At 37.1% G+C, this 26,151-nt stretch overlaps 1 protein-coding gene across 2 annotated transcripts in view; it reads right to left on the minus strand.

The window, feature by feature from the left end:
- The window catches only part of Acyp2 (acylphosphatase 2), a 179,247-nt gene that overhangs the window by 133,776 nt on the left and 19,320 nt on the right, over positions 1 to 26,151 (minus strand). For both annotated transcript variants that reach the window (NM_001169145.1, XM_087583985.1), the window contains 2 exon segments: positions 18,981 to 19,090; positions 20,544 to 20,560. In NM_001169145.1, the coding sequence (NP_001162616.1) occupies positions 18,981 to 19,090; positions 20,544 to 20,560 (127 nt within the window).

Raw genomic sequence — 26,151 nt, forward strand, 5'->3', positions numbered from 1 at the left:
CAGGAGCTACAGCCAGGCCTCTGAAGTCATGGCCCCAGCTGTGTTCTACATTTCCATATCTTGGGATGAAACCAAAGAAACTAAAGATGCCTTAGCCTTCTGTGCCACAGAACTTCAAAGTAGTGTCTTTTCCTTGTTCAATAACTTGAACACAATGGGACACTATGAGAATGACCACACTTAGCCTGGATTTTCTAGAACATTTCTTACTATGCTTTGAATTTCTGATAATTTAGTATATCTTATCACAGAAACAAATTCATTCTTTTGTTTCTAATTATGTCCGTTTGTGATAACATCACAATTTATGATGTTGAGTAAGCTTAGTTAGCATTCCTCACTGTCTTCTTCCTCCTGCTTGGATATCATTGTACAAACTCTTCTTGGTTAATCCTAATTAAGTCTATGTACTGACAACAACCAAATTTATTTCTCTAGTCCAGTTCTGCAAGGATAACTCAAATAGCTAGGAGCTAGTAGCATGTCAGGGCAGCCAGTCCAACTGCCACTGAGCATGTGCAAAGCATAGCCCACTGGTCATTCAATCCACTGGTGCTTGTTGTTTTCGTGCTATTTGCCAGGTGTCATGCTAAAGTATTATAATGGGGTTTTTCTCCCTTTATTTTCACATTGCACTTAGATGTTTCATATTTACCTCTCTTATCTAAAACCCCACGATAATTATATAAGCAATACATAACCAAATAGATACTATTCACTGACTACTTAGTCCCATTTCTTTGTCCTTTGTCCTGGTCAAGAGGATATCAATTCTATTTAAAGCATCAGTATCCAAAAACAACGTGATAGTTTTCCAGAGGCCACTTACCCGGAAACTCATATTACTGATTGGCTTTCCTCCTCTGCTACTGCCATCCCCTTCTTCTAGTCTTCAAATTCTCACTGTGTCCTACCCGCGCAACTCTTAATGTCCTGTCCTGTGCTCAGTCATTGGCTACTGGCAACTTTGTTGATAGTACAAAAACCAAATGGGGGCAGGGACCTTCAGCATCAGTAATAGATTCCTGATCAGAACCAGCCTCCTACACATCACCTTTCTGTCCAATTTAAAAAACAAACAAAATAAAAAAACCCTCCCAGACATAAATTGAACAGAACCACAACTATCATGTAAATTGCAAAGTATGATATATAATTAACATCAAGTCTATGATATTTGTCAATTAGATAAAGTACTCTACCATCATTCCTAACTTAAAGAGTTACAATTCTGTCCCTAAATTATGTTTATAGTTTAGCCTGTAACATCATCAGAAAACCACATTTTTATTTCTATATCATATTCTTAATGTTGAACAACTTAAGTTTGCTTATGGGACTATAATTAGTCTTCAACCCTGTCAAAAATCTGAGAATGAATTAAATATTAGCTGAGTAAATAGGAAGCACCAAACATAGCTTCTAAAACTTAAACAAACTGTAGAGACAGCTGACTGCCTGGACAGTCCCCTAATTTCTTATAAGGTTGGAGCATCTGTCTTCAGCTTTTTGATCTAGGGCCATCTGACAGACCTTTGTAAAGTAGGATTATGAAGGACTGTTTATTTTGGCTTGGCTATGATTCTGCATAGGTGTCCATTTTGGACAGTATTTTGTCTGTAAATGAAATAGGCAATTTCTGTCCTGTGGCTACCTTGCCTAGAGGTAAAGATGTTGAATTATTCTTTGAAGGAGAATGAGGAAGCTGTCAGGAGCAGATGTGTCTCATTGTCAAATGATCTTTAATAATGAAATAACATTAAATGTCATATTCTATGGATTCCTAATGTTTTTGAAGACTATCTATCTAAGTATATTTGAACTGTTAAACCTTACCTACTCTAAGCCATTTCTATTTGAGTAAATTTGTGCTACTTAATCCTCTGAAACAATTTTTAATAGAGCTGTTAGAAGGACTGGGTCAAAGCCTTGTATTCTTAAATGAGTTGTATAGGTACAATGCCTATCTAAGAGTAACAATATTAATTTTAAATTTTGTATCAATATATAGATTTATATTAATGAAAACCATAATTTTATATCAATATAAATTTGGTACCAATGTACAAAATTGTAACTTTAATTTGTATCAATTACAAAGATTTCTATCAATGTAAGATTATGATTATATAATATTTTGTTCAAGAGTAAAATTAGTAATCCATCCTATCTATTTCTTTCCTGTTCAAAATTTTGACTATTCCTAAATTATCTCTTAAAATGACAACCTATCTATAATTTATAAAATAACCATAACCAGACACCCAAACCCAAGGGATTGGAATGATGACTCTGCACAACTTTTTCCTGTTGAATAGGGGTGACGAAAATTCTTTAAAGGGGTGGGAAGGGGTAGGAAAATTAGAAAATTTGATTAGAACTAAGAAAGCTAGCTTTAGCATCTGTTATCTACTCTCTGTATGTTTAGAAGGCTCAGGACTTGACTAAAGATCTGTCTGAAAGGTTGGATGAAGCAAGGTCATCTTGAATCAGTAGCAATTCTAAAGCTGTTCCTCTCTGGATAGCATCAGGAAGCAGGAGGATGGAGCAGCAGGTCAGTTTAGCATCTCAGTGGATGAATCTTGTCAGAGCTGTACATTTTCTAATATATGAATCTCATAACCCAAATTTTACTATCATTAAGATTTTCAGATGGATCATGCAGGGTGTACAGATCAGTTAAAGATGAAATTTTGTTTCTTGTTTGAGCAAGTGAAAGACAGCTGTCATTTTTATGAGTTAATTTTATCAATAACCAAATGTAATAAATCTTCATTCAAGCATGAGGAATTTTAGGGATCCCATAACCAATAAGATTTATTGTCTCAATAAATCTGAAGTTTTGGTTAGAGACATTTTTATGACTAAGTCAGTTTTTGGGCTGTTCCCAGATCAATTTATCTGTCTTGTTTGATTTTCTCAAAATTTTTGACATCTTATGTACTCTTTTCTTGTCATATTTGATCTATATCATTCTGGAAGGGGTCCAGAGCTTATTGTCCTTTCCTGTCAATACAAATACAGAGCCTTTTTCCTAAAGTAGCATGTCCTTGATCCAGTAAACAGAATTTATAAAGGGTATAGCTTGACCTTTCTCTCAGAGGAACTTTTACATAACTGTCAAACTTATAATCATATTCATTTTTATAATTAAAACAATTTAAAGTAATTAAAGCAATCTAAACAAATATTAACCACTTGAGACAGTGTTTCTATTGTCTCCTGCACTGCCCTTCATGAGACGAAGGCCTAAATTATTTATATATCTGTGTAAATTTGAATCTTCCCTATTATAGAGATTAATATCTCTGTGTGTATATATTGTAGTATACCCCTTTTTCTCAGTATAATTCTCAAGGCCTAAGTTTCTACTTTCTGAGATAGGCTAGGCTTCCTACCTCCTGCTTTCAACCTAATATTTACATAAGTTTCAATATTTACATATCTCTGTATTTGACTTTAATTAAATTCCCTTTTATTTATTGTATAAACCTACTTACATGCTCTAATTTTTATCATATTAAGCTGACAATCTCAGGATCCCCATGTTGCTTGTGTTCAAATATCCTGAGAAATTGTCCTGGCAAGATATTTATATATCTTTAAAATCATGTATTCATTCATTTTCCCTAACTTCTTTCTTCTGTGGAGCTTAATATCTGCTATGTCCATTTGGCTCTCTGCCTCTCATCTTAAGCTCTTTGTGTTAGTTTTGAATCTCAGAAAGAAATCCCCACATGGCTCAGGCAAAATCTGTATATTTCCTATGTCTTTGAAAATAATTAAATCAGATTTATAAATCTCTATCTGTTATTTATCTGGTGGCTGGAGGCAGGCAGCTTTATTGTTGGTTTTTCATTGTTGCCAGTGGCTGTGTTTCATTTGTTTTGTGAGTTGGAACCCTGTGACTTGGTTCTGCTCAGTGAGAAATCAATTCTCCCCACTCCTAGATTTATATCATTTGTGTGTGTTCATGTATTCCATCCCCAAATCCCTAAATTATTAGTGGATTCTCACCCCATTTTGGGTGCCATATGTAGTGTGTAGTTTTTTACTACACTGCTTTGTGTTCCCTAGTCGGTCACATGTATGCACCTGCCCAGGAGCTATTATAGGTCTGCACATAAAAAACACACACACACACGCCAGTTATTTTTAAATATCTTGGCTACTCAGTGACTGGGCATTTCTAATCTTTCCCTTGCTACACCAGGCCAAGTCAGGGAAGCCACTTACCTGGAAACTCATATTGTTGGTTGGTTTTTCTCCTCCATCACTGCCTCCCTTTCTCCTCTCTCCCAGTCTTCTGATTCTTTGCCTCCTACCCGTGCAACTATCAATGTCCCCTGTGCTCATCCATTGCCTACTGGCAACTTTATTGATAGATCAAAAACCAACTGGGGGTGATGACCTTCAGCATCAGTAAACATAGATTCCCGATCAAAGCATCAGAACCACTCCCCTTACAGAGTTTAGGGAAAGAAGCACAACCTGCCCCCCTTTTTGCCTTTGCCCTGCTGTAAAGGTAGATAGAACATGCAAATTCACTTTTGCCTTTTAGGACATGGGGGAAAGACTAAGCCTGTCACAGACATCTTGGTCTCGGCATTGCTGAGTGACTGAACACAGACCAATAGTCATATATCTCCAGGTTTCATTCTACTGAGATAAATAAACTCCTGTAGGGTCGATCTCTTTTAAGCACAGTTAATTAACTTGCAGCTGAAAACACTGCTAGCTGAAGCAAATTATAACCTTAATAAGAAATTTCCACGATTAATTAGCAGAAAGGCAGAAGGAAGAAATGTTACTACATAGTAAAACAAAGGATGTTTCAGCCGATGTGTCCTCAAAAATTGTGAAGAATAAGGCATTTCACACCATAGCACTCAAGACTCAGGACTTGGAGGCCCAAGATGTCTGACATTAGCTGTTCCCTAATAAGAGGCCAGCTCCCCACTCAGTTGGCAGCATCCTTCGAGGTCACATATCTACAATTATATGTTAGAAGTGTCCCTTAAAGGCTTTTTTACTTATGCTGGTCTGTTTTTTATTTGTGATTAAGTTGCTGAAAATATGGCTGTAAGGAAAGCCTGGACCATAATGAAGAGGAGTAGAACAAAGCAAAGGAGAGAGAGGGGGGCGGGGGAAGGAACCTGAAGAAAAACAGAAACAATGCAAAAAAGCATTTTTCAAAAGAAAAACAAAGCCCACACATGCAATACCCTTTTTAAAAAAAATGGAAACAAAAGCATGGCCTGAAATAGAAGCAGTTAATTCACAAAATGGAAGCAAACCTAACAATACGATGACAAGGTGGCAAAGCCCAGCACTATTCCCTAAATAATGCTGTTCACCAGGGAGTTGAAGCTGGAAATTACACATCAGGTCCCAGAGGTTCTGAAGATGAGCACCAAGGGGACAGGGAAAGTACTGCCAAAGAAGTCTTTCAGGGGCATTCTTATACACTGTTAGTGGTAATATGAACTAGGCAGTATCCTCAAACAACCAGAGCTAGACCTTCCCTCCAACCTAGTGATCTCCAGCTGAGTACACATTGAAAGGATGTGATATCATATGTTAAGTGTATGTCTGCATGCCCATGCTCACTGAAGCACCAGCATTCTTCACATAGCCAAGAAATGGAAAGCAAGGGTTCACCACCTGACTGATGGTTAAAGAAAATGTGTTACATACTCACTATGGAATTCTACTCAACTGTAAAATCATAATGAAATTGCATGCTATGATAAGTGAAATAAGTTAGGTTAAAAAAAGAAAACAAATGACATATGAACATATACATATGTATGTTAAAATGTAAATTTCATGAAAGTAGAATATAATACCAGTAAGATGATTCAATGGATAAAGGTGCCTGGTGCCAAGACTAGACACCCACATGGTGAAAGGGGAGAACTGATTCTTAAAAGTTGTCTTTTGACTGCCACATACATGCCATGGCACGGGTAAGTCCACATGCTTGCAAACATACAAATACCTACATGCATACATATATACATACATACATACATACATACATACATAAATGTATTTTTAAGTAGAAAATAGATTCATATGGAGGAGAGATAGTTAGGAAGAATGGTTAAAAATGTATATGAGTATGGCTGGATAGAACATTCTAACATTCTAACTCTAGAGTAAGAAAACTGCAATGACAATTTGTTGTACATTTCAAGATAGCAAAGATTTTTTTTATGTTTTTACTACATATAAAGAAACAATAAATTTTTATCTATGATGTAATTAATCTAATCATAACACACTATATACATATACTAAAATTCACACCATGACCTGTAGATGTGTATAAACATCATATGTAAATATATACTATTCACTTCCTCCAAGAGACCAGTGGCTAAAGAAAATGAAAACACACCCAAGGGCAGATGATCTGAAAATGCAGAAAGAAAGAGATAACTCGAACATCTAACAAGCTTCTAAGCAGAAGAAGCAGTTGTGATTCTCAACCTTTTGCAATTCAAATGACCTCAAGCCTCAAAAGACAACACTAGAAGTTGTGATACGTTGTCTTCAAAATTCTTAGTAGATTATTTGTTTACAATGTGGATTCCAGAGCTCAGACCCAGGCTATCATGCTTGGCAGCGGATGCCTGTACACTGAGCCATAGAATATTATGACTCTATCAGTCAGTCAAGCACAGGGGCAAGGGAACACATACAATAATACAACTTTTTGTGTCTTATGTGGAGAATTATTTCCTCCTTTGGAGAATTACATTTCTGCAAAACAAAAAAGATGAAAATTCAAGACTAAGAAAAGGTGCTGTCCATTAAAAGGGCACTGGCAAGCTGCAGAATAACAGCTGTCTGGCCAACCTTGACCCAGACTTGGAAAAAACAAGCCTCTGCGAACTCACACTAATAGGTCATGTGCTGCACTCTGGCACTTGAAGGCAGATCTGCTGTGAGACTTAGACTGTTTACTGATGGTCTGTTAGAGAAACCACAATAAAATATTAAATAGAACAATATGAACTTGTTCTATAGACTAAACCATTTGCCAAATATTACCAGTTTTGCATCAATTATCAAGATTTACAGGGAAATAATATTAAGGTGTAAATTTATTGTAAATACTCTGCCAAGAATAAGAGTCAGTGAGACGGCTCAGTGTGTAAAAGTGCTTGCAGCACAAACCTTGAAGGCTAAGTCTATTCCCTGTGATGCATAGTGAAAGGAGAAAGCTGAGCTGTAGAAGTCATCCTCTGACCTCCAAGTGCACACCATGTCAAGCATTCCCAAACTCAAACGCACACACTAAAAAACAACATTTTAACATATGAATAATAAAAATTTGAGGTCTGGGTGTAGTGCAGCACTTAGGAGGCAAAAGTAGGCAAATCATTGTGAGTTTGAGGCCAGATTAGTCAACAAAGCAAGTTTCAGGACAGCTAGGGCTTCATATAGACCCATTTCAAAAAGCAATATAAGTAAATAAACAAACGAAAAACAAGCAAATATTGGAGATGAAACAAGATGTCAGAAATGAAATGTTATTGAAACAGGGCAATGGGTATTTGATCTACTGTTCTGTTCTTTGTATCTAAGTACATACTAAAAAGAAACCGTATTTAAAACCGGGAAATGGGGGAGCATGATATTATCAAAATATCTAATATTCTGATGACTTTTTGGAAGGCCAGAGGAATTTCCACTTAACAATGATTGGATGAAATGAGTTACAAAACCACCAGACCAAGAGAGATGTTGTGAGAACCACCTCTCCTGATTCTTCCTCAGCAGAGATGCACCTATCAGGTCTATTCACTCACTCCCACCCGTATCCCTTCTACACAACCCACTCCTGTCCCTTCCATACAACCCACCCCTGTCCCTTCTACACAACCCACTCCTGTCCCTTGCACATAATCGCACCATCATAGTGCTGGCTAGTGCTCAGCTTCCGTTCTGCACTTATACAGTCCAGGATACCTTGCCTAGGGGATAGTGACACTCACAGTAAGTTGTGTTTTCCCATATCAATTAAGTAATTAAGATAATCCAGACAACTCCACAGGCTAATTGATCTAGATAATTCCTCACCTAGCCTCTCTTCCTATGTAACCCTATATTGTGTCAAGTTAACAAGGGATGGACTTGTGATGGACAATTTTGGTTGTCAACTTAACTGAATTTGAGATCAACTAAAAGGCAAGCTGTTTGGCATTCCTGTGAAGTTTTTTTTTTGTTTTTTTTTGTTTGTTTGTTTGTTTGTTTGTTTGATCAGATGATTTGAAGTGGGAAGACCCACTCTAAATGTAGGCTGCTCCCTCTAGTGACAGCCCAGAGAAAGGATCTTCCTGCAAGATCATTTATCTTACTGCTGCTGTTGCTCCTGCATTTCTCACTGGACTTGGGACCTATATTTGGCCTTCTAACATGAAATGAATACGAGTAGTTCTCCAGAACCTTGTAGGCTTTCAAACACAAATTAGAATTGTTGAGGCACCTAGTCTCATGGACTGAGCAGCTCTACCTATTTGAACCTATAGCTTCTTAGCCTATCTGGTAGGACATCTATTGTTGGATTCTCCAGAACAAATCATGTAAGTCAATCCAGTAATTTCCTTTTGGCATATATTCATAATGTTAGCTCTACTGCTCCAGAGAACACTGACTAATACAGTTCCTAACAACAATGTTGAAGCTTTGAGATCAGAAATAAATCAAAGCCCAATGTGCTTAAACAAAGAACAAACATCCTCAAGTAGGCTAGGTTGGCTGGCCAACAAGCCCCAGGGATCCACCTGTCTCTACCACCAAGTATTGGGATAAGAAGCACATGCTATTATGCCCAGCCCCTAAAATATGCCAATATTAATTAATTAACTATAGCATCTATATCATTTAATGAAAAGTCCTTGTAGAAAAGTAGGTAAAAAAAATGTATGGAAACTATATTATCTTCATAATTTTTCTAAAACTCTTTTAAAAATAATGTTTACAAAATATTTCTGTGAGACAGAAATTCTTTTAAAAAGTAAAGATAACAGAATTACAGATAAGTGCATAAGATTATATTAAATTTCAAAACTAATAACGCATAAAAGTAGGTTTTTCTGGCTCCACCTGAGGAGGCAGGCTAGGCTACCTGGAGGCCTTCCCTATCTCTATTACCTGAGACCTAATTTGCACAGTTGCCCTTAGCTCTGCAACAGAACACTAGAGGCAACCTCCCTTTTCCCCTATCCAAACCTCCTGTGAACCCCTCAGACCATACCCACCCTGGCCTTTCCTTTCTCTAGCCTCCAACACTAGCAAGAATTCTCCAAGAACACACCAGCCAACCAGGCCAGTAAAACAGGCAATATTTAGCTAACACATTCTCTAAAAATTCAGAAAGGAAACAGAAACCAAGACTCAAAACACATACAATATACAAACCCAAATCAGCACTTACATCTATAATTACACCCAAAACCCAACTGCCTTGTCACCAGCATAAGAACACAAAAAGAGCCAGGGCAATGCGTCTCCCCCAGAGCCCAGCTATATTACCACAACAGGCCCTCAATATTCTAGCCTAGCTGAATTATTGACAAGAAAAAAAAAAGACCTTAAAACTAACTATATGAAGATGATAGAGGTCCTCAAAGAGGAAATTAATAAATGCCTTAAAGAAACCCAGGAAAATACAAAGAAATAATTGAAATAAATAAATAAATAAATAAATAAATTCCTTAAAGAAAGCTATAAAAATACAAATAATTGGATGAAAGAAATCCCTCAAAGAAAGTCAATTTTAAAAAATTGAAGGGAACAAATAAAACTGCTTAAAACCTGAAAATGAAAATAGAAGCAATAAAGAAAACACAAACTGAGAGAATCCTGGTAATAAAAATGTAGAAATGCAAACAAAAACTACAGAGTCAAGCTTCACCAAGCAATGGAAGAAAAAATCTCAGGCATTGAAGATATGATAGAAGAAACTGATATATCAGTCAAAGAAAAATGGTAAATCTAAAAGGTTCCTGATATAAAACATCCAGAAAATCTATGAAAAGACCAAATCTGAGAATAATAAGAATAGAGGTAGAAGAAGAATCCCAGTTCAGAGATCCAGAAAATATTTTCAATAAACACACAGAAGAAAAATTTCCGAACTTGAAAAAGGAAATGCCTGGGTTGGGGATTTAGCTCAGTGGTAGGGTGCTTGCCTAGCAAGCGCAAGGCCCTGGGTTCGGTCCCCAGCTCCGAAAAAAAAGAAAGAAAGAAAGAAAGAAAGAAAGAAAGAAAGAAAGAAAGAAAGAAAGAAAGAAAGAAAGAAAGAAGGAAGGAAGGAAGGAAGAAAGAAAGAAAGGAAGAAAGAAAGAAAAAAGAAAAAGGAGATGCCTAACAAAAGTACAAGAAGCATACATGGCAGATGGTGGTGGTGTACTACTTTAATCCCAGCACTTGGGAGGCAGAGGCAGGCAGATCTCTGTGAGTTTGAGGCCAGTGTGGTCTACAGAGCAAGTACCAGAACAGCTAGGACTGTTAAACAGAGAAACCCAGCCTCAGAAAAATAGAGAAAAGAAAGGAGGAGGAGGAGGGGGAGGGGGGAGAGGGAGAGAGAGAGAGAGAGAGAGAGAGAGAGAGAGAGAGAGAGAGAATTATCAAAATACTGAATTTATAGAACTAAGAAAGAATATTAAAAGCTACAAGGAAAAAAGAACAAGTAACATAAAGGCAGACCTATTAGAATTGCATGTAACTTCTCAATGGAAACTTCAAAAGCCAGAAGAGCATGGAAAGATGTGCTACAGACTCTAAGAGGTCACAGAGGCCAGTCAAGATTACAATACCCAGCAAAATGTCCAATCACTATATATGCAGAAAATAAAATATCCCATGATAAAAAAATCTTTAAAAAATATTTATCTATAAACCCAGTCCTACAAAAGGTGCTAGAAGGAAAACTCCAGCCAAAGGAGGTTAGCTATACCCATGAGAACACAGGAAATAAATAATCTCACATCAGTCAAACCAAAAGAAGGGAAGCATACATTCTCTCTCTCTCTCTCTCTCTCTCTCTCTCTCTCTCTCTCTCTCTCTCCTGTCTCTGTCTCTCTCTCTGTCTCCCTGTCTCTGTCTCTGTCTCTGTCTCTGTCTCTCTCTCTCTCTCTCACACACACACACACACACACACACACACACACACACACACACACAGACAGATACACACCACTGTTGGAACGCAGTCAAAATACAATGCATGGTGAACAATGCCTTAGGTAACTGTGAGAAAGCCTCCAGAAAAAAAGGCAGAGGGCTTTTTACCTCAGGTACATTTTGTTCCCTGCATTTTGGATGTGATTTTATGTCTCCTGTGACAAACATTTATATCAAAATTATAAGACATATTTGTTCTTGTTGGATATCAAATCATAGCTATAGAACCTACTCTGGTCAGTGTATCCTGAATCTGGATATGACCTTCTGCATTGATTTGTTCTTTTCTAGATCTAATCTAATCTATAGTACATGTCAGGCAATTGTGTTTAAATTGGTCTGTCCTAGGAAAATTCTGGGAAAGGCTGCTCTACTAATATTTAGTATGTGCTTACTGACATTTATTTATATGTTTGTCTGATCGTGTTTTTTGAAACTCAAACAATCTTCCTTGGATCATTGCTTTCTTTGTTTTATTTATGTATAAAATGCATCAAAAATGCAATAAGATTATCTACAGCATTGGACTATAGTTCACTGCATTCTTTCAGGTCCACGTTTCCCAGGTCCAGAAAGTCTGCATAGGTCTATACACTACTGCCACCAGTACCAACAACAACAACAATAACAAAATAACAGGAATTAATAATCATAAGTGTTTGTATTTCTCAATATCAGTAGACTCAATTCCCTAATAAAACGATAGATTAACAGAATGAATATGAAAACAGGAGCCAGCCTTCTGCTGCAGACAAGAAACACACCTCAGTATCAAGGATAACAATTTCCTTAGGGTAAAGGATTAGAAAAAGATATTCCAAGCAAATAGACCTAAGAAACAAGTCATTTTAATATCTAACAAAATAGACTTCAAACCAAAATTAATTAAAAGATATAAAGAAGGACACTACACAATCACCAAAGGAAAAATCCACCAAGGTGACATTTCAGTTTTTAACAACTATGCACCAAACCCAAGGGCACTCATCTTTGTAAAGGAAACACCACAACAAGCTTAAATTACAACATTAACCCTCACAAACTGATAGTGGAAGACTTTGATACTCCACTTTCACTAATGGACAGGTCATCCAGACAAAAACTAAACAGAAAAATGGTGAAGTTAACTGAGATTATAAACCAAATGAATCTAACAGATATTTACAGAACATTTCACCCAAACATGAAAGAATATACCTTCTTCTCAACACACTGCAGAACTTTCTCCAAATTTTGACCACATATACAGGCAAAGCAAGTCTCTTAGATGCAAGAAAATTGAAATAATCCCCTGCATTCTAGCAAACCACAATTGGTTGGTTAGAGCTACCCTAAGATGTTTTTGGCAGCTAGTTTGTCATTTGTATATAGGAGGGTTGCCGAATTGTTTTAGTTAAACTTGTATCTAGTCACTTTGCTGGATATCAACAACAAAACAACAGAGAGCTTATGAAATCATGGAAATAACTCTCTACTGAATGAAAACTGGGTCCTGATGGAAGTAAAGAATGAAATATAAAACTTTCTAGAATTTAATGAAAATGTATATACAACATACTCAAATTTATCTAACACAATGAAAATGGTGCTAAGAAGTCATAGCACTATGTGTCTATGCAAGAGGGGGGGGGAGAGAGAGAGAGAGAGAGAGAGAGAGTGAGAGAGCGCCATCAAAAATAATCAAACTAAAGACTGAAATCAATAAAAATAGAAACAAAGAGAACAATATAAACATTCAATGAAACAAAGAACTGGTTCTTTGAGAAAATCAGCAACATAGATAAATCCTTATCCAAACTAACTAAAAGAGACAAAGAGAATATTCAAATTAATGAAATCAGAAATGAAAGGGGGATATAATAATAGACACCAATGATACCTAAAGAATCATTAGATCATACTTTAAAAACTTATACTCTACCAAATTGGAAAATCTAAGAGAAAAACAATAACTTTCTCAATAAATGCCATGTACCAAAGTTAAATCAAGATCAGATAAACAATTTAAATAGACTTATAGCCCCTAGAGAAATAGAAGCAGTCATTAAAATTCTCCCAACCAAAATAACCTCAGGGCCAGATGGTTTGGATACAGAATTCTACTAGGCTTTCAAAGAAGAGTTAATACCAATACTCCTCAAATTATTCCACAAAACAGAAACAGAAGGAACATTGTCCAATTCATTCATTTATAAATCCATAATTACCCTAATACCCAAACTATATAATGGCTCAAAAAGAAAGAAAATTAAAGAGCAATGTCCTTTATGAACACTGATGCCAAAATACTCAATAAAATAATTGCAAACAAAATCCAAAAATATACCAAAACATCATCCATTGCCCACTTCCTCCATATCTATTTAGTACAGTAGTTGAAGTTCTAGAACAATAAGACAACTAAAGGAGATCAAGGGGATCCAAACTGGAAAAGAAGTCAAAGTATCATTATTCAAAGATGATATGATAGTAAACATAAGTGACCTCAAAAATTCTACGAGGGAACTCATACAGCTGATAAACACCTTTAGTAAAGTGTCTGGATACAAGTTTAACTAAAACAGTTCAGCAACCCTCCTTTACACAAATGCAAACAAATTGCAAAAAAAAAATCAGAAAAACAATAGCCTCAAATTGTATAAAATATTTTAGAGTAACTCTAACCAAGCAAATGAAAGATTTGTATGATTAAAAACTTCAAGTCTTTGAAGAAAGAAATTAAAAAGATATTAGATGATATCTTTTGATCTCCCATGCTAATGGATCAGTCAGATTAACATGGTGATAATGGCCATCTTACCAAAAGCAATCCCCATCCAAACTCCAACCCAATTCTTTACAGGCCTTGAAAGGACAATTCTCAATTTCATATGGAAAAGAAAACCCAACACCACCACAAAACCAAGAAACTCAGGATAGCTAAAACACTCTTGGATCATAAAAGAACTGTTGGAGGTATCACCATCCCTGTTTTTAAGCTGCACTGTAGAGAAATAGTAATAAAAACTGCATGGTATTAGCATAAAAACAAACATATTGATCAATGTTATTAAACTGAAGAGCCAGATATAAGTCCATACACCTATGGACACCTGACCTTTTTAATAAGTAAGCCAGAAATACACAATGAAGAAAAAGAAAGCATCTTCAACAGATGGTACTAGCTAGTCAAACTAGATATCTACCCATGAGAAGCACAAATAAATCCATATTTATCACCCTGCACAAAACTCAACTCTAAGTGGGTCAAAAGCCTCAGCAAAAAAAAACAGACACAATGAACCTGATTGAAGAGAAAATAGGAAATAGCCTTGAATTTACTGGCACAGGAAAAGACTTTCTGAACAGAACAACAATGGGACAGGCACTAGATTAACAATTAATAAACAGGACCTCATGAACCTGAAAGAAAAAAGAAAATAAATATCAAAAAAGAAAGGAAGAAAGAAGAAAAAGAAAGTAGGCTTAAAAAACAAAACAAACAAACAAACAGAAATACCCTGTGGGAACTGGAGTTCAGAATACTGGTTGTATTGGAGAAGACCCAAGCCGGGTTCCCAAAATATACAGGGCAACTCACCAGTCTGTAACTCCAGTTTCCAGTTCCCAAGGAATCCCATGCCCTCTTCTGGCCTGTATAGTCAGTGCATACACATATTGTCCTGACATACATGGAGGCAAAAACTCATTGTCTCTCTCTCTCTCTCTCTCTCTCTCTCTCTCTCTCTCTCTCTCTCTCTCTCTCTCTCTCTCTCTCTCACACACACACACACACACACACACACAAATTAAAACAAATAAATCATTTTTAAAACCTTTCAAAAACTAACAGTGAAATGAACAATACTACAAAATAACTGTCACTGAATCAATAATGACATGGTATGATGATAAATAGATAAATAGGGTAGAACAGAATCCATAGCTAAAACCTAGCTGACAAATATATGACAAAATTATATTTTGACTCAATGTTATAAGGCACAATTAGTTAATAAATGATGCTGGCATAAATGGTTACCTATCTTGTAGAAAATGGTTCCTTATCCAAAATTCCAGATGGGGTAAATGTTTAAGTATAATAAATAAAGCATCAAAAATTCTGGGGTAAAAAATCCAGTACATAGCACAATAATGTTATTTAACCAGGAAAAAGTATTTGAGATCATAAAATTTAAAAACAACAATGCTTTTAAACATGTTTTACATTGCAAAAAAAATGATTAAAGACCAAGCTAATAACTAATAATAGCTAATAGCTAATAAAGGCTTGTAACCTTTAGTGGTATACAAGAGCCCTTTAATATTGATAAGAGAAAGGCATCACAACAGGAAATGGGGGAAAGATGGGTGTGGTGGTTTGAATAGGTTTGGTCCCCATAGACTCATGTGTTTGAATGCTTGGCCCATAGGGAGTGGTGCTATTAGAGTTGTGGCCTTGTTGGAGTGGGTATGGCCTTTTAGGAAGAAGTGTGATACTGTGGGGATGGGTTTTAAGGTTTCATGTATACTGCAGCTACTTATTCTCAGTGTAACACACAGTCTTCTGCTGCCTGTGGATCGAGATGTAGAACTGTCAGCCCTTCTCCATGCCTTCTTGCAGTCTGTCATGCTTTCTGCCATGATGATAATGAACTAAACCTCTGAAATTGTAAGCTATCCCCAGTTAAATGGTTTTTTTTATAAGACTTGCCATGGTCATGGTGTCTCTTCACAGCAATGAAATCTTAAATGTGAGAACAATGGGAAAATGTGAGAACAAAACTGTGTAGCCACAGGCATGATATTGCTTGAAAAAATTAATAATTACAGAAGTGTTAATTTTTGCAAAATAATAACCATCCCATAGCTAAATTAGATAAAAATAAAGCAATAATAGCAATTGCCAACAGAATGAGGACAGAAAATGCCAATTTCTACATCTAATTTGAAATCAGTCCATTGTGCTTTAAATGGAAAAATGTCCCCAATAGGCTCATGTGTTTGAATAATTGGTCCTCAGCTAGTGACTATGTTTAGAAAGGTTGTGGGCCTTTTAAGAGGTGGAGCCTTGATGGAGGAAGCACATCACCAGGGGCAGAACATCTGTGAAGGTTGTGTAACTTGGCCTATTTCCTACTCTCTTTCTACTTCTGACTGCTGAAATGATGGATCCTCAGGCTCCTCCTGCCAAGCTTTCCACAACATGGCGGTCTGCACACCCTCTGGAGTTTTAAGCCAGATAAGCTCTTTCTCCTGTAAGCTGCTCTTGTCAGTATTTTATCACAACAGAATTGAAACTACTACAGAGTCTGATGAATACTTTTACACTTCAACAAGTCACGCTCCTGGGAATCCACCCCATAAAAACAAAATCACCAATAAAAGGCAGCAAACTCCTACTGCAAAGAGCAAGTAAGAAAATCAAGCACTTGAAACAATGAGGTAATCCATGTCAGCATACCTATATGTGCACTATTAAGCCGACATTAAGAATATACGCCAGCTGACTCAGGAGGATTTTCTTTAAAGCATCTTCAGTGATAAAAACATGGCATAGAAAATTGTGGCTTTATTTTTAAAAATAAAATTTTGATCAAAATTCATTAATGTATATGTGCCAAAGTGGGTCTGTATCTTTGTCCCTCTGTCTGTCTGTGTGATTGTAAGGAACAGAGACGAAGGAGGGAGGGAGAGAGGGAGGGAGGGAGGGAGGGAGGGAGGGAGGGAGGAAGGAAGGAAGGAAGGAAGGAAGGAAGGAAGGAAGGAAGGAAGGAAGGGCAAACAGGGAGGGAGGGAGGGAGGGAGGGAGGGAGAGAGAGAGAGAGAGAGAGAGAGAGAGAGAGAACAGGATGTAGTACAGAAGGTTACTAACACTCAGTACTTTCAAGGGGAAGATACAGTGCAGTCTTAAAAAGAAAGGAGGCAGCTACATGATTCTACTTGAGTTAACTATGTTGACTCCACGTTTAACTAAGAAGTAGGAATGCAACACGATTGGTGTGAGCTTCCATTCCCCCTTCTCAGTCTTCTCTCTTAAACCACTTTATGATCATTTGATATCTTTTCATCCTTATAACTACCACTTTTGTACCACTTTTTATCTCATATATTTTCTATATTTTATAAGATCCTGTTGTTAATGGTTAAATGTTAACTCATATAGTATGTAAGATCACTTTAGATACCATTTTCAGCTGGTAGTTAGAGGCTATGGTAGTTTGTGAATGAGAATGATCCCCAGAGGCTCATGCATTTGCATGTTTACTCCTCAGCTGTAGAACTAAGAAAGATTAGAGGGTGTGGGTGGTGTGGCCTTGTTGGAGAAAGTGTGTCATAGGGACTGGGCTTTGAGGTTTCAAAAGTCCATTCCAAGCCCAGTAGCCCCCTAAATCATGATGCTTGCCCCTCAGGATGTAAGTCTCAGCTACTTGTCCAACACCACATCAGCTTGCCTGCCTGCTACCATTCTCCCATTACAATGATAATGGGTAAAAATCTCTGAAACTATAAGCAAGCCTGCAATTAAATCTTCTCCATTTATAAGTTACCTTGGTCATGGTGCCTATTCATAGCAATAGAACACTAAAAGAAGGAACAGTATAGTTTTATACATAAATACATAATACACAAATAAATTAGAAATCTAAGAATTTAGTCATTATAAACTTACTGGCTGTCAAATGTGTGTCCAATGAGAACATGCTACTGGCAATGTGACCGAGTTCCAGTGAGTAATAATAAATGAGATATTAATTACAGATATATATTTTAAGGAGACTAGAGAGATGGCTCGGTGGTTAGGAAGACTAGCCATTCTTCCTGAAGTCCAAGATTTGGTTCCCAGGAACCACCTAGAGGTTTACAACCATGTACAAATGGATCCAACCCCCTCCTCTGACATCCTTAGCACCAAGAATGCACATGGTATACAGGTATACCATGCCAAACACCTGCACACATAAAATAATAAAACAATTTTAATGTACACTTAAACATTTTTGAGTAAAGAAGTAAACATTTTTGAAGGCCACTGGGACACGTTCCATTCAGGGGAAGGAAACAGGAAGAAAAGGTAACTAACTAGATTTACCTTCATATCTCACCATCCTGCTACCATGCTTTTTACAATAAGAAAAATATTACTTTTGAAATACGAAAAGTCAAAAATAAAGGTAGAATAAATTTATATAAATTGTAAATAAATAATATTAACTAGGATTTAGTATCTAACTCACAGAGTTTGTTGCAAAGTGGTAACCATGAAGCTAAAAGGTCAAAGCTTTCAAAAATGGTATTGTGTGGCTCAGGTCACTGTCAACCTCACTGATAAGTCTGTTCTTCTTTAGGCCTTGAGGGTTTGTACTAAACCAATAATAGCATGAAACAGTTCTATTATGTAAAAATGAAACTGCAGTTAGTTAAATATTGCACAATAGAAAAAAGATGGCAATCTTTTTAATTTGAAGACTACAGAAGAACTTCAAGAATCATCTAAAGGCACTGTGCTTAGTCCTAACATTTGAAATGCAGAATACCTGGATCCGGAATATGGACTCCATGTTGGAGGAGGCTTGAGAGGGCAGATTGGTGAGCAATACAACAGCTCTTCTTGGACCCTGCCCAAGAGGAAAAAGTCTATTCCCAACAAAGAAGTACCACCCTAACTTTGGCCTGCACACAAATACTTCAACCTATTTATAATCCATGAGAACCGTATCTGGCCATCAGTACTGATACCAGTGAAAATCAAAATATGAAAAAAGTTTCATAAATGTAGACCCATTGGTCTTACTACTCACATGGAATTGACCTTTTCTTCAGGGCCTTGAACTTGACCTGTCACTGTGCCTTTGCTTGTATTCTTCACCCAGCCAACCAGACCTCTTTTCTTAGCTTCTCCTTCTGTATACTGGTTTCAGGAAAAAACAAGAGAGGTCAAGTCCATCATTAGAAATCTATACTCATAACATGACTCTAATATTCAGAAACTGCTAACCTTGTAATGTTTGTTTGTTTGTTTATTATTTCTAAAATATAGTCTATGGACTGCAGAGATGGCTCTATGGTTAAAAGCACTGGCTGCTCTAGTATGGGACTGGGGTTCAATTCCTAGCATCCACAGGGTTGCTCATTACTATAATTCATATTCTAGGAGATCCAATGCCTTTTGGCCTCTGTGGGCACTAAGTATGCAAGTAGTACATAGACATACATGCAGGCAAAGGACCAATACATACAAATAAAATAAAATAAGCCTATGGAGTTATGTAACTGACCTGGGTTCAGTGATAACACCATTTTTTAAGATTAGCACAATTAGAGAAAATAGACCAACAGTGAGAATTGTTTCAGAAATAGTTTCTCTTATATCTTTCAGATCTATAAAATTCTATTGTGTTTTCCTCACATCCATTCATGTTCGTGAATTACATTGCTAATCTGGGCTTCAAAGTCTGGTGAACCCAAGATTCTCAATCATTGACTAAAAAATATCAGTTTGTGGGTTGGGGATTTAGCTCAGTGGTAGAGCGCTTGCCTAGCAAGCGGAAGGCCCTGGGTTTGGTCCCCAGCTCCGAAAAAAAGAAAAAAGAAAAAGAAAAAAATATCAGTTTGTAATCAACATAAAATACATAAGACACTGAATCATTTCAAAAAGTTCCAATAAAAACAGAAATAATTTTAATAATAAATCATGAAGAACACCAAGGGCTAGTACACAGTCAGAGGGTTATTATGATAAGTTGACTATAAACTAATGCAGGTGCCAGTCTGAAAATCAAGAAAATATTGAAAAATGGGGACAATGGACTGTTAAGAACAGAATTATCCTGAAATACGGAGAGGCTTGACTGATAGCAACCTGAGGGGACTCTCAGGGTTAGCAACCAGAGATCTAAATAGTGATGCCAAGCTCAGAAAATACAACCTATAAATAATTTAAAGGAAGAGACATTTTAAAAATAAAACCAAAAGTATGTGTGGAGGGGGTTACTGCTGACATGTTCAACACTAGCACCCCTCACTTTACAGTGAGAGATGTGTCCCTGGTCAGAAAGGGTTTCTATCTAGAACCCAGGAAAGAACCCATAATTTTTATCTAGCACACTTGCACAAATGCCTAGTTAGAACCACTTGCCAGAATACTTTTGAAATTCATAGAAAATACTATCTAAAACCCAAGAAAGCTGTAATAAAACTTTAAAGACACCTTTAATAGAAATCACAATCAGTAATTTCAAGAAAACATCAGTTGTCAAGCACAGGATATAAGAAGTGTGTTAGAACTGGGTAGAAAATGGCTCTGTGATTAAAATCATTAGCTTTTTTTTTAAAAAGTATAAAATAAGAGAGATTTCACTTACCATTCTGAAGCAAACACCTGAATAAAAGGACAAAAAGAAATGTAAGCTTGTTTGCCTCTTACAAACTATATTTTCTGCCATAACTTGCCTCAATTAAAGTCTGAATAGCAAAATGAATAAAACCTTCAGTATCTGAATATACCCAATGGGTCTTCTTAAAAATTATTTTCTTTTAAAATAAAGACTTTTTGGAAAAAATATTTGAAACCAAAGTATATCATAGATGCTGACTTATACTTTCATCATATTTTAAAATGTTTATTAAAAACACAGTTGATCTGGTGGTACAGGCCTGTAATCCTGGCTACTTGAGAGGTTGAGGCAGAAGGATTACAAGTCCAGTCTAGGCTACATAGAGAATTCAAGACCAACCTGGGCAACTTTGTCCCAAGATAATAAGGATAAGAACAGAGAAGAGGTCATCTAGTCATGCAGCATGGGAAAATAATGATATATTTTCCCATCATGTATAAAGCTCTAGACAGCCCCAATTCCACAAAACTGAATTAGTTAATGAATTAATGAACAGTTAAGAGAAAGTGGGTGATATAAAATTTACTTTCCCCCAGGTTTTAGTATTTCTTTTTTTAAATAAAGGAACTAAAGTCAAGTTTAAATAGCTTAAATTATTTCTAGTTATAGACAGCATCAGGAAATGATGTGTGCTTGACCATAGTTGGGCTTTCAGTGCCTCATCATTAATGGAAATTAATGCCAATGAAAATGATACCTGTGGGCTCTCTGGTGTAGGTGATATTACATTATGGATCATGTGGTTGTGTAGTATTATTTGTGTTAGTTTTGTTTCCTCTTTGTAGACTGTGACAAAGCTGTTCCATTTGGGGTTTGGGGATGTGGCTCAGTGGCGAGGCCCTAGTGTAGCACACTTGAGGAACTGAGTTCCATCTTCAGTGACATAGTTGCACTCGTATATAGATACAGACATACATCCACAAAAGGAATGGTAGCAACTTTGTATTTCATGTTTTATATCTGCAACCAAATAGTGATACATAGAGAACTGGGTTTTTAATTGGAATGAAACAAGATGCTAGATAGTTCCAAATTATCAAGGATATATTCTGAACACTTGGATCCATTACAGAATGCTTAGTACAGCTATCCTAGGGATTATGATGATCCTAAACAACAGATCTCCCAAACTGCAAATACGAAGGTAATTGATCAATTATCCTAGAATCTCCACATATGTACTACAGCATGTAAACTCATAGGCATACATAAAATAAGTAAATGTAAATATTCTTTAAAAGTACCAGCTTGAGCTACAAGTAAAAAAGATCCTACCAAACATAACACACACAGACACAGACAGACAGACACACACACACACACACACCACAGTAGGTCCACCCAATAGAACCCCACTCAACAGTAAAAAAGAACACCCGTACCACCATGTACTTGTATAAGAATCACATGCACTATGCTAAGCAAAAGATATTACAAAAAATTACAAGCAAAAAATTATACACATAATGTATAATTACATTCTGGAAAGGCACAGTGACAAAGACTGAAAAGAGACTGTCTGTTGCCTGGGAGGGAAGAGAGTGCTGTCAAGAGGTTCAAGGGAACTTTCTGGGGTCATGGGGCTATTCTCTGAACTGTGCTAGTGATTCCATGACTTCACACATAACAAAAGAAACTGATTGTGAAAAAGCAGAAACATTACCAATTGTAAATTAGACCTTGGTGGATAGCAATTAGGAAAATTTTGATTGGGAAGTCACCAGGAACAGATCAAACCACCTCCAAGGAGGTGAAAAGATGGAGCTTGCAACACAGAAGCAGACCCTAGGTAGAAAGAAGCCGGTGAACACTCCAAAAGGTGTTTTATAAACCCATCATGTCTCCTGATGGCAGTAGATTGTAGAATCAAATGAATGGAATAAAAAGAGCAATAAGGGAATGAAGATGGTGTAATGTCACCAGTGGAATTTTCTGAGATTATAAAAATATTTATAAAATACATGTAGAGTGTGGAGGAATGATGCGTGTGAAGAACTGATGAGAAGAACCAGAAGGCAATATGTTATCCATGAAGGGAAAGATGTCAAGCCACATTTTAGTTCCACAGCACAAGCCAGGTGCCTCAGAATACAGTAAGTGCTTACCAACTACATCCCCGGACAGCAACCCAGGCTGTATTGAACATATTCCTCTGAGCTGCTCAACCTCAATAACACCATGTATGAGCACTGTGAAAGGAAAGGCCATGAGCAACTGAAGTAAAAAGGACTTTGAGGGCTAGGACATGGTCAGGAACAGAGCACAGCCCTAACATGCACAGGGCTCCAGGTTCAAACCTCAGCATCAGGAAACATGTTTTGTTGTTGTTGTTGCTGCTATTGTTGTGTTATTTTTTGCTTTTTATTTTAATGGCATGATCTCTTTCTTATGTAAGATAAAGTCTACATACCACCAGTCACTGGGAGTTTTTGTAAAGACAGCACTTCAGATTTATAGAACTCTGCCTAGAATCTAGGGAATGCACTGTTACACACTAAAACATGCAGCCAGTAGCTGGGAGGCAGGTTTGAGGGAGACTTGCAAACGGTTTTCACTTCAGGCCAAGAGTCACATTATAAGACAGATATGGAGTCCAGCAGTACAACATTTGGTTATCATGAACAAGACCCTGGGCTCAAGCCCTAGTGATTGCTTCCCGTCAGGGTGGTTCAGTTGGTATGGATGAGAAATCATATGCTCACTTGTCAAGTCTGCCTCACTAGCTTGCAAATCAGGAGTGCACAAGAAGCCTTGGAGAGTGGAGGGCAAACCCTAAACTCCTGTACCCTATCATGACCTGGTGTTGAAGCTGTCCAGGTGACCTGACAGCTCAGGCTGTTCCCTCCACCCTTAATAGTTACTGAAAGGGAGTTCATGTCACTTCTCACCCTAACAAAGAGTAATATTCTCTTGGTATTTATGAACAACAAGGACAAGTGAAGGCTTATAACTCAAACAGGGGCTGAGAAGACGTCTCAGTCACTAAAATGTTTGCTAGACAAGCAAGAAGTCCAGAGTTTGTTTCCTCAGCACCCATGTGAAAGTATGGTATCCCATTCACACCTGCAAACCCAGCTCCAAGAGGAACAGAGACAAGAGGACCACTAGAGCTTGCAAGCCCTGGGTTTAGCAAAAAATATTGCCTCAAAGGACAGATAGTGACAAAGAAGAAAACAAATATTTTCGTTGGTTCTCCATGTGCACAAACACACGTGTGCAACGCATTCATACACACAAATAAACAAACCCTTTTTAAAAATAAGACAGCGGGTAATAGAGGAAGACACCTGACATCAACTTCTCCACACACACATGCTCAAGTGAACATAACTATACATATTTATTCACATATACCACACAGACACACATTAGATAATGGAGAGATGGTGGATAGATAGGTGATGGATGGATGGATGGATAGATAGATAGATAGATAGATAGATAGATAGATAGATAGATAGATAGATGGTAGATACTCATAGCTTAGAGCAAGGGAGTTTGAGGAGTTGTGTTGTTGTTGTTGTTGTTGTTTTGTTATTTTGAGACAAGTTCTCACCATGTAGCCCAGCCTGGTCTCACATTCAGTATGTAGCCCACATTGGCTTTGAACTGGCAATCTCCTCTCAGAAAACAATTTTTTTTAATTTTTTCCATCTTTATTAAATTGGGTATTTCTTATTTACATTTCAAATGTTATTCCCTTTCCCGGTTTCCAGGCCAACATCTCACTAACCCCTCCCCTTTCCTGTCTTCATATTAAATAGTAAGGTCCATGAGGGCAACATCTTTCTGCTAGACCAGAGCTCTGCACACAGGTGTTACATAGGTACAAAAAAAAGAGCTAGTTGAAGAATCTCTGTAACAATTATTAATATTATATACATATAGCCATATTGATATCAATTAGAATTTAGGTTCACTTTCAACATAAGATGCTACATTTATTGCATTCAAAGTTCTGGAATGAAGCTTAAGACTTCTACACTGATTCTAGAAGAACCTTACATAAGTAATAACAGAAACTGAATACATAATATGTATCTATGAATACACTTACATGTATTATGTATACATTATGTACACAAACATGGCTATGTGCATTTGACATAAAAGATAGCAGAGAGTTACTAGATAATATTATCTAGGTATAGAATACTAGGTATATACATAGATTTTGTACATACATATTTATATACATATATGTACAACATATATACAAAAATTGGGAGTCTTAGAAACAGAGGATTTGTGGTAGAGAACTGAGCAAGATATGGGGGCTACTAATTTCCATTGGGTCTTTAATACTGATTTGTTGTGAATCCAAGCATATATGTGAATTTGATTTAAACTCCCAAAGTTTTACATTTAAAAGTATTTGTAACTATGAATGGTAGGGACAGACATACACACACATGCACTTATGTGCATGCACACACACACACACACACACATATATATCACATGTATACATATATACACATATATGTGAGTAGGTATGCATTTGTGTGTGTTTTAAGATCAATACATATATTAAAATAACTATAGGATCCATAAAAGAGACATAGTTTCAGTCCAATTTCATACTACTTAACCAACTGTTTAACCTATGTCACTAATCAAGCAGTGATATTTGGGGGGGAAATTGAATTATTATTTTTTTTTTTATTAACTTGAGTATTTCTTATATACATTTCGAGTGTTATTCCCTTTCCCGGTTTCCGGGCAAACATCCCCCTCCCCCCTCCCCTTCCTTATGGGTGTTCCCCTCCCAACCCTCCCACCATTGCCGCCCTCCCCCCATAGACTAGTTCACTGGGGGTTCAGTCTTAGCAGGACCCAGGGCTTCCCCTTCCACTGGTGCTCTTACTAGGATATTCATTGCTACCTATGGGGTCAGAGTCCAGGGTCAGTCCATGTATAGTCTTTAGGTAGTGGCTTAGTCCCTGGAAGCTCTGGTTGCTTGGCATTGTTGTACTTTTGGGGTCTCGAGCCCCTTCAAGCTCTTCCAGTTCTTTCTCTGATTCCTTCAATAGGGGACCTATTCTCAGTTCAGTGGTTTGCTGCTGGCATTCGCCTCTGTATTTGCTGTATTCTGGCTGTGTCTCTCAGGGGCGATCTACATCCGGCTCCTGTCGGTCTGCACTTCTTTGCTTCATCCATCTAGTCCAATTGGGTGGCTGTATATGTATGGGCCAAATGTGGGACAGGCTCTGAATGGGTGTTCCTTCAGTCTCTGTTTTAATCTTTGCCTCTCCCTTCCCTGCCAAGGGTATTCTTTTTCCTCATTTAAAGAAGGAGTGAAGCATTCACATTTTGATCATCCGTCTTGAGTTTCGTTTGTTCTAGGGATCTAGGGTAATTCAAGCATTTGGGCTAATAGCCACTTATCAATGAGTGCATACCATGTATGTCTTTCTGTGATTGGGTTAGTTCACTCAGGATGATATTTTCCAGTTCCAACCATTTGCCTACGAATTTCATAAACTCGTTGTTTTTGATAGCTGAGTAGTATTCCATTGTGTAGATGTACCACATTTTCTGTATCCATTCCTCTGTTGAAGGGCATCTGGGTTCT

This window comes from Rattus norvegicus, chromosome 14 (genome assembly GCF_021556685.1).
Source record: "Rattus norvegicus strain SHRSP/BbbUtx chromosome 14, alternate assembly SHRSP_T2T, whole genome shotgun sequence".
In the NCBI taxonomy this organism is placed as follows: Eukaryota; Metazoa; Chordata; class Mammalia; order Rodentia; family Muridae; genus Rattus; species Rattus norvegicus.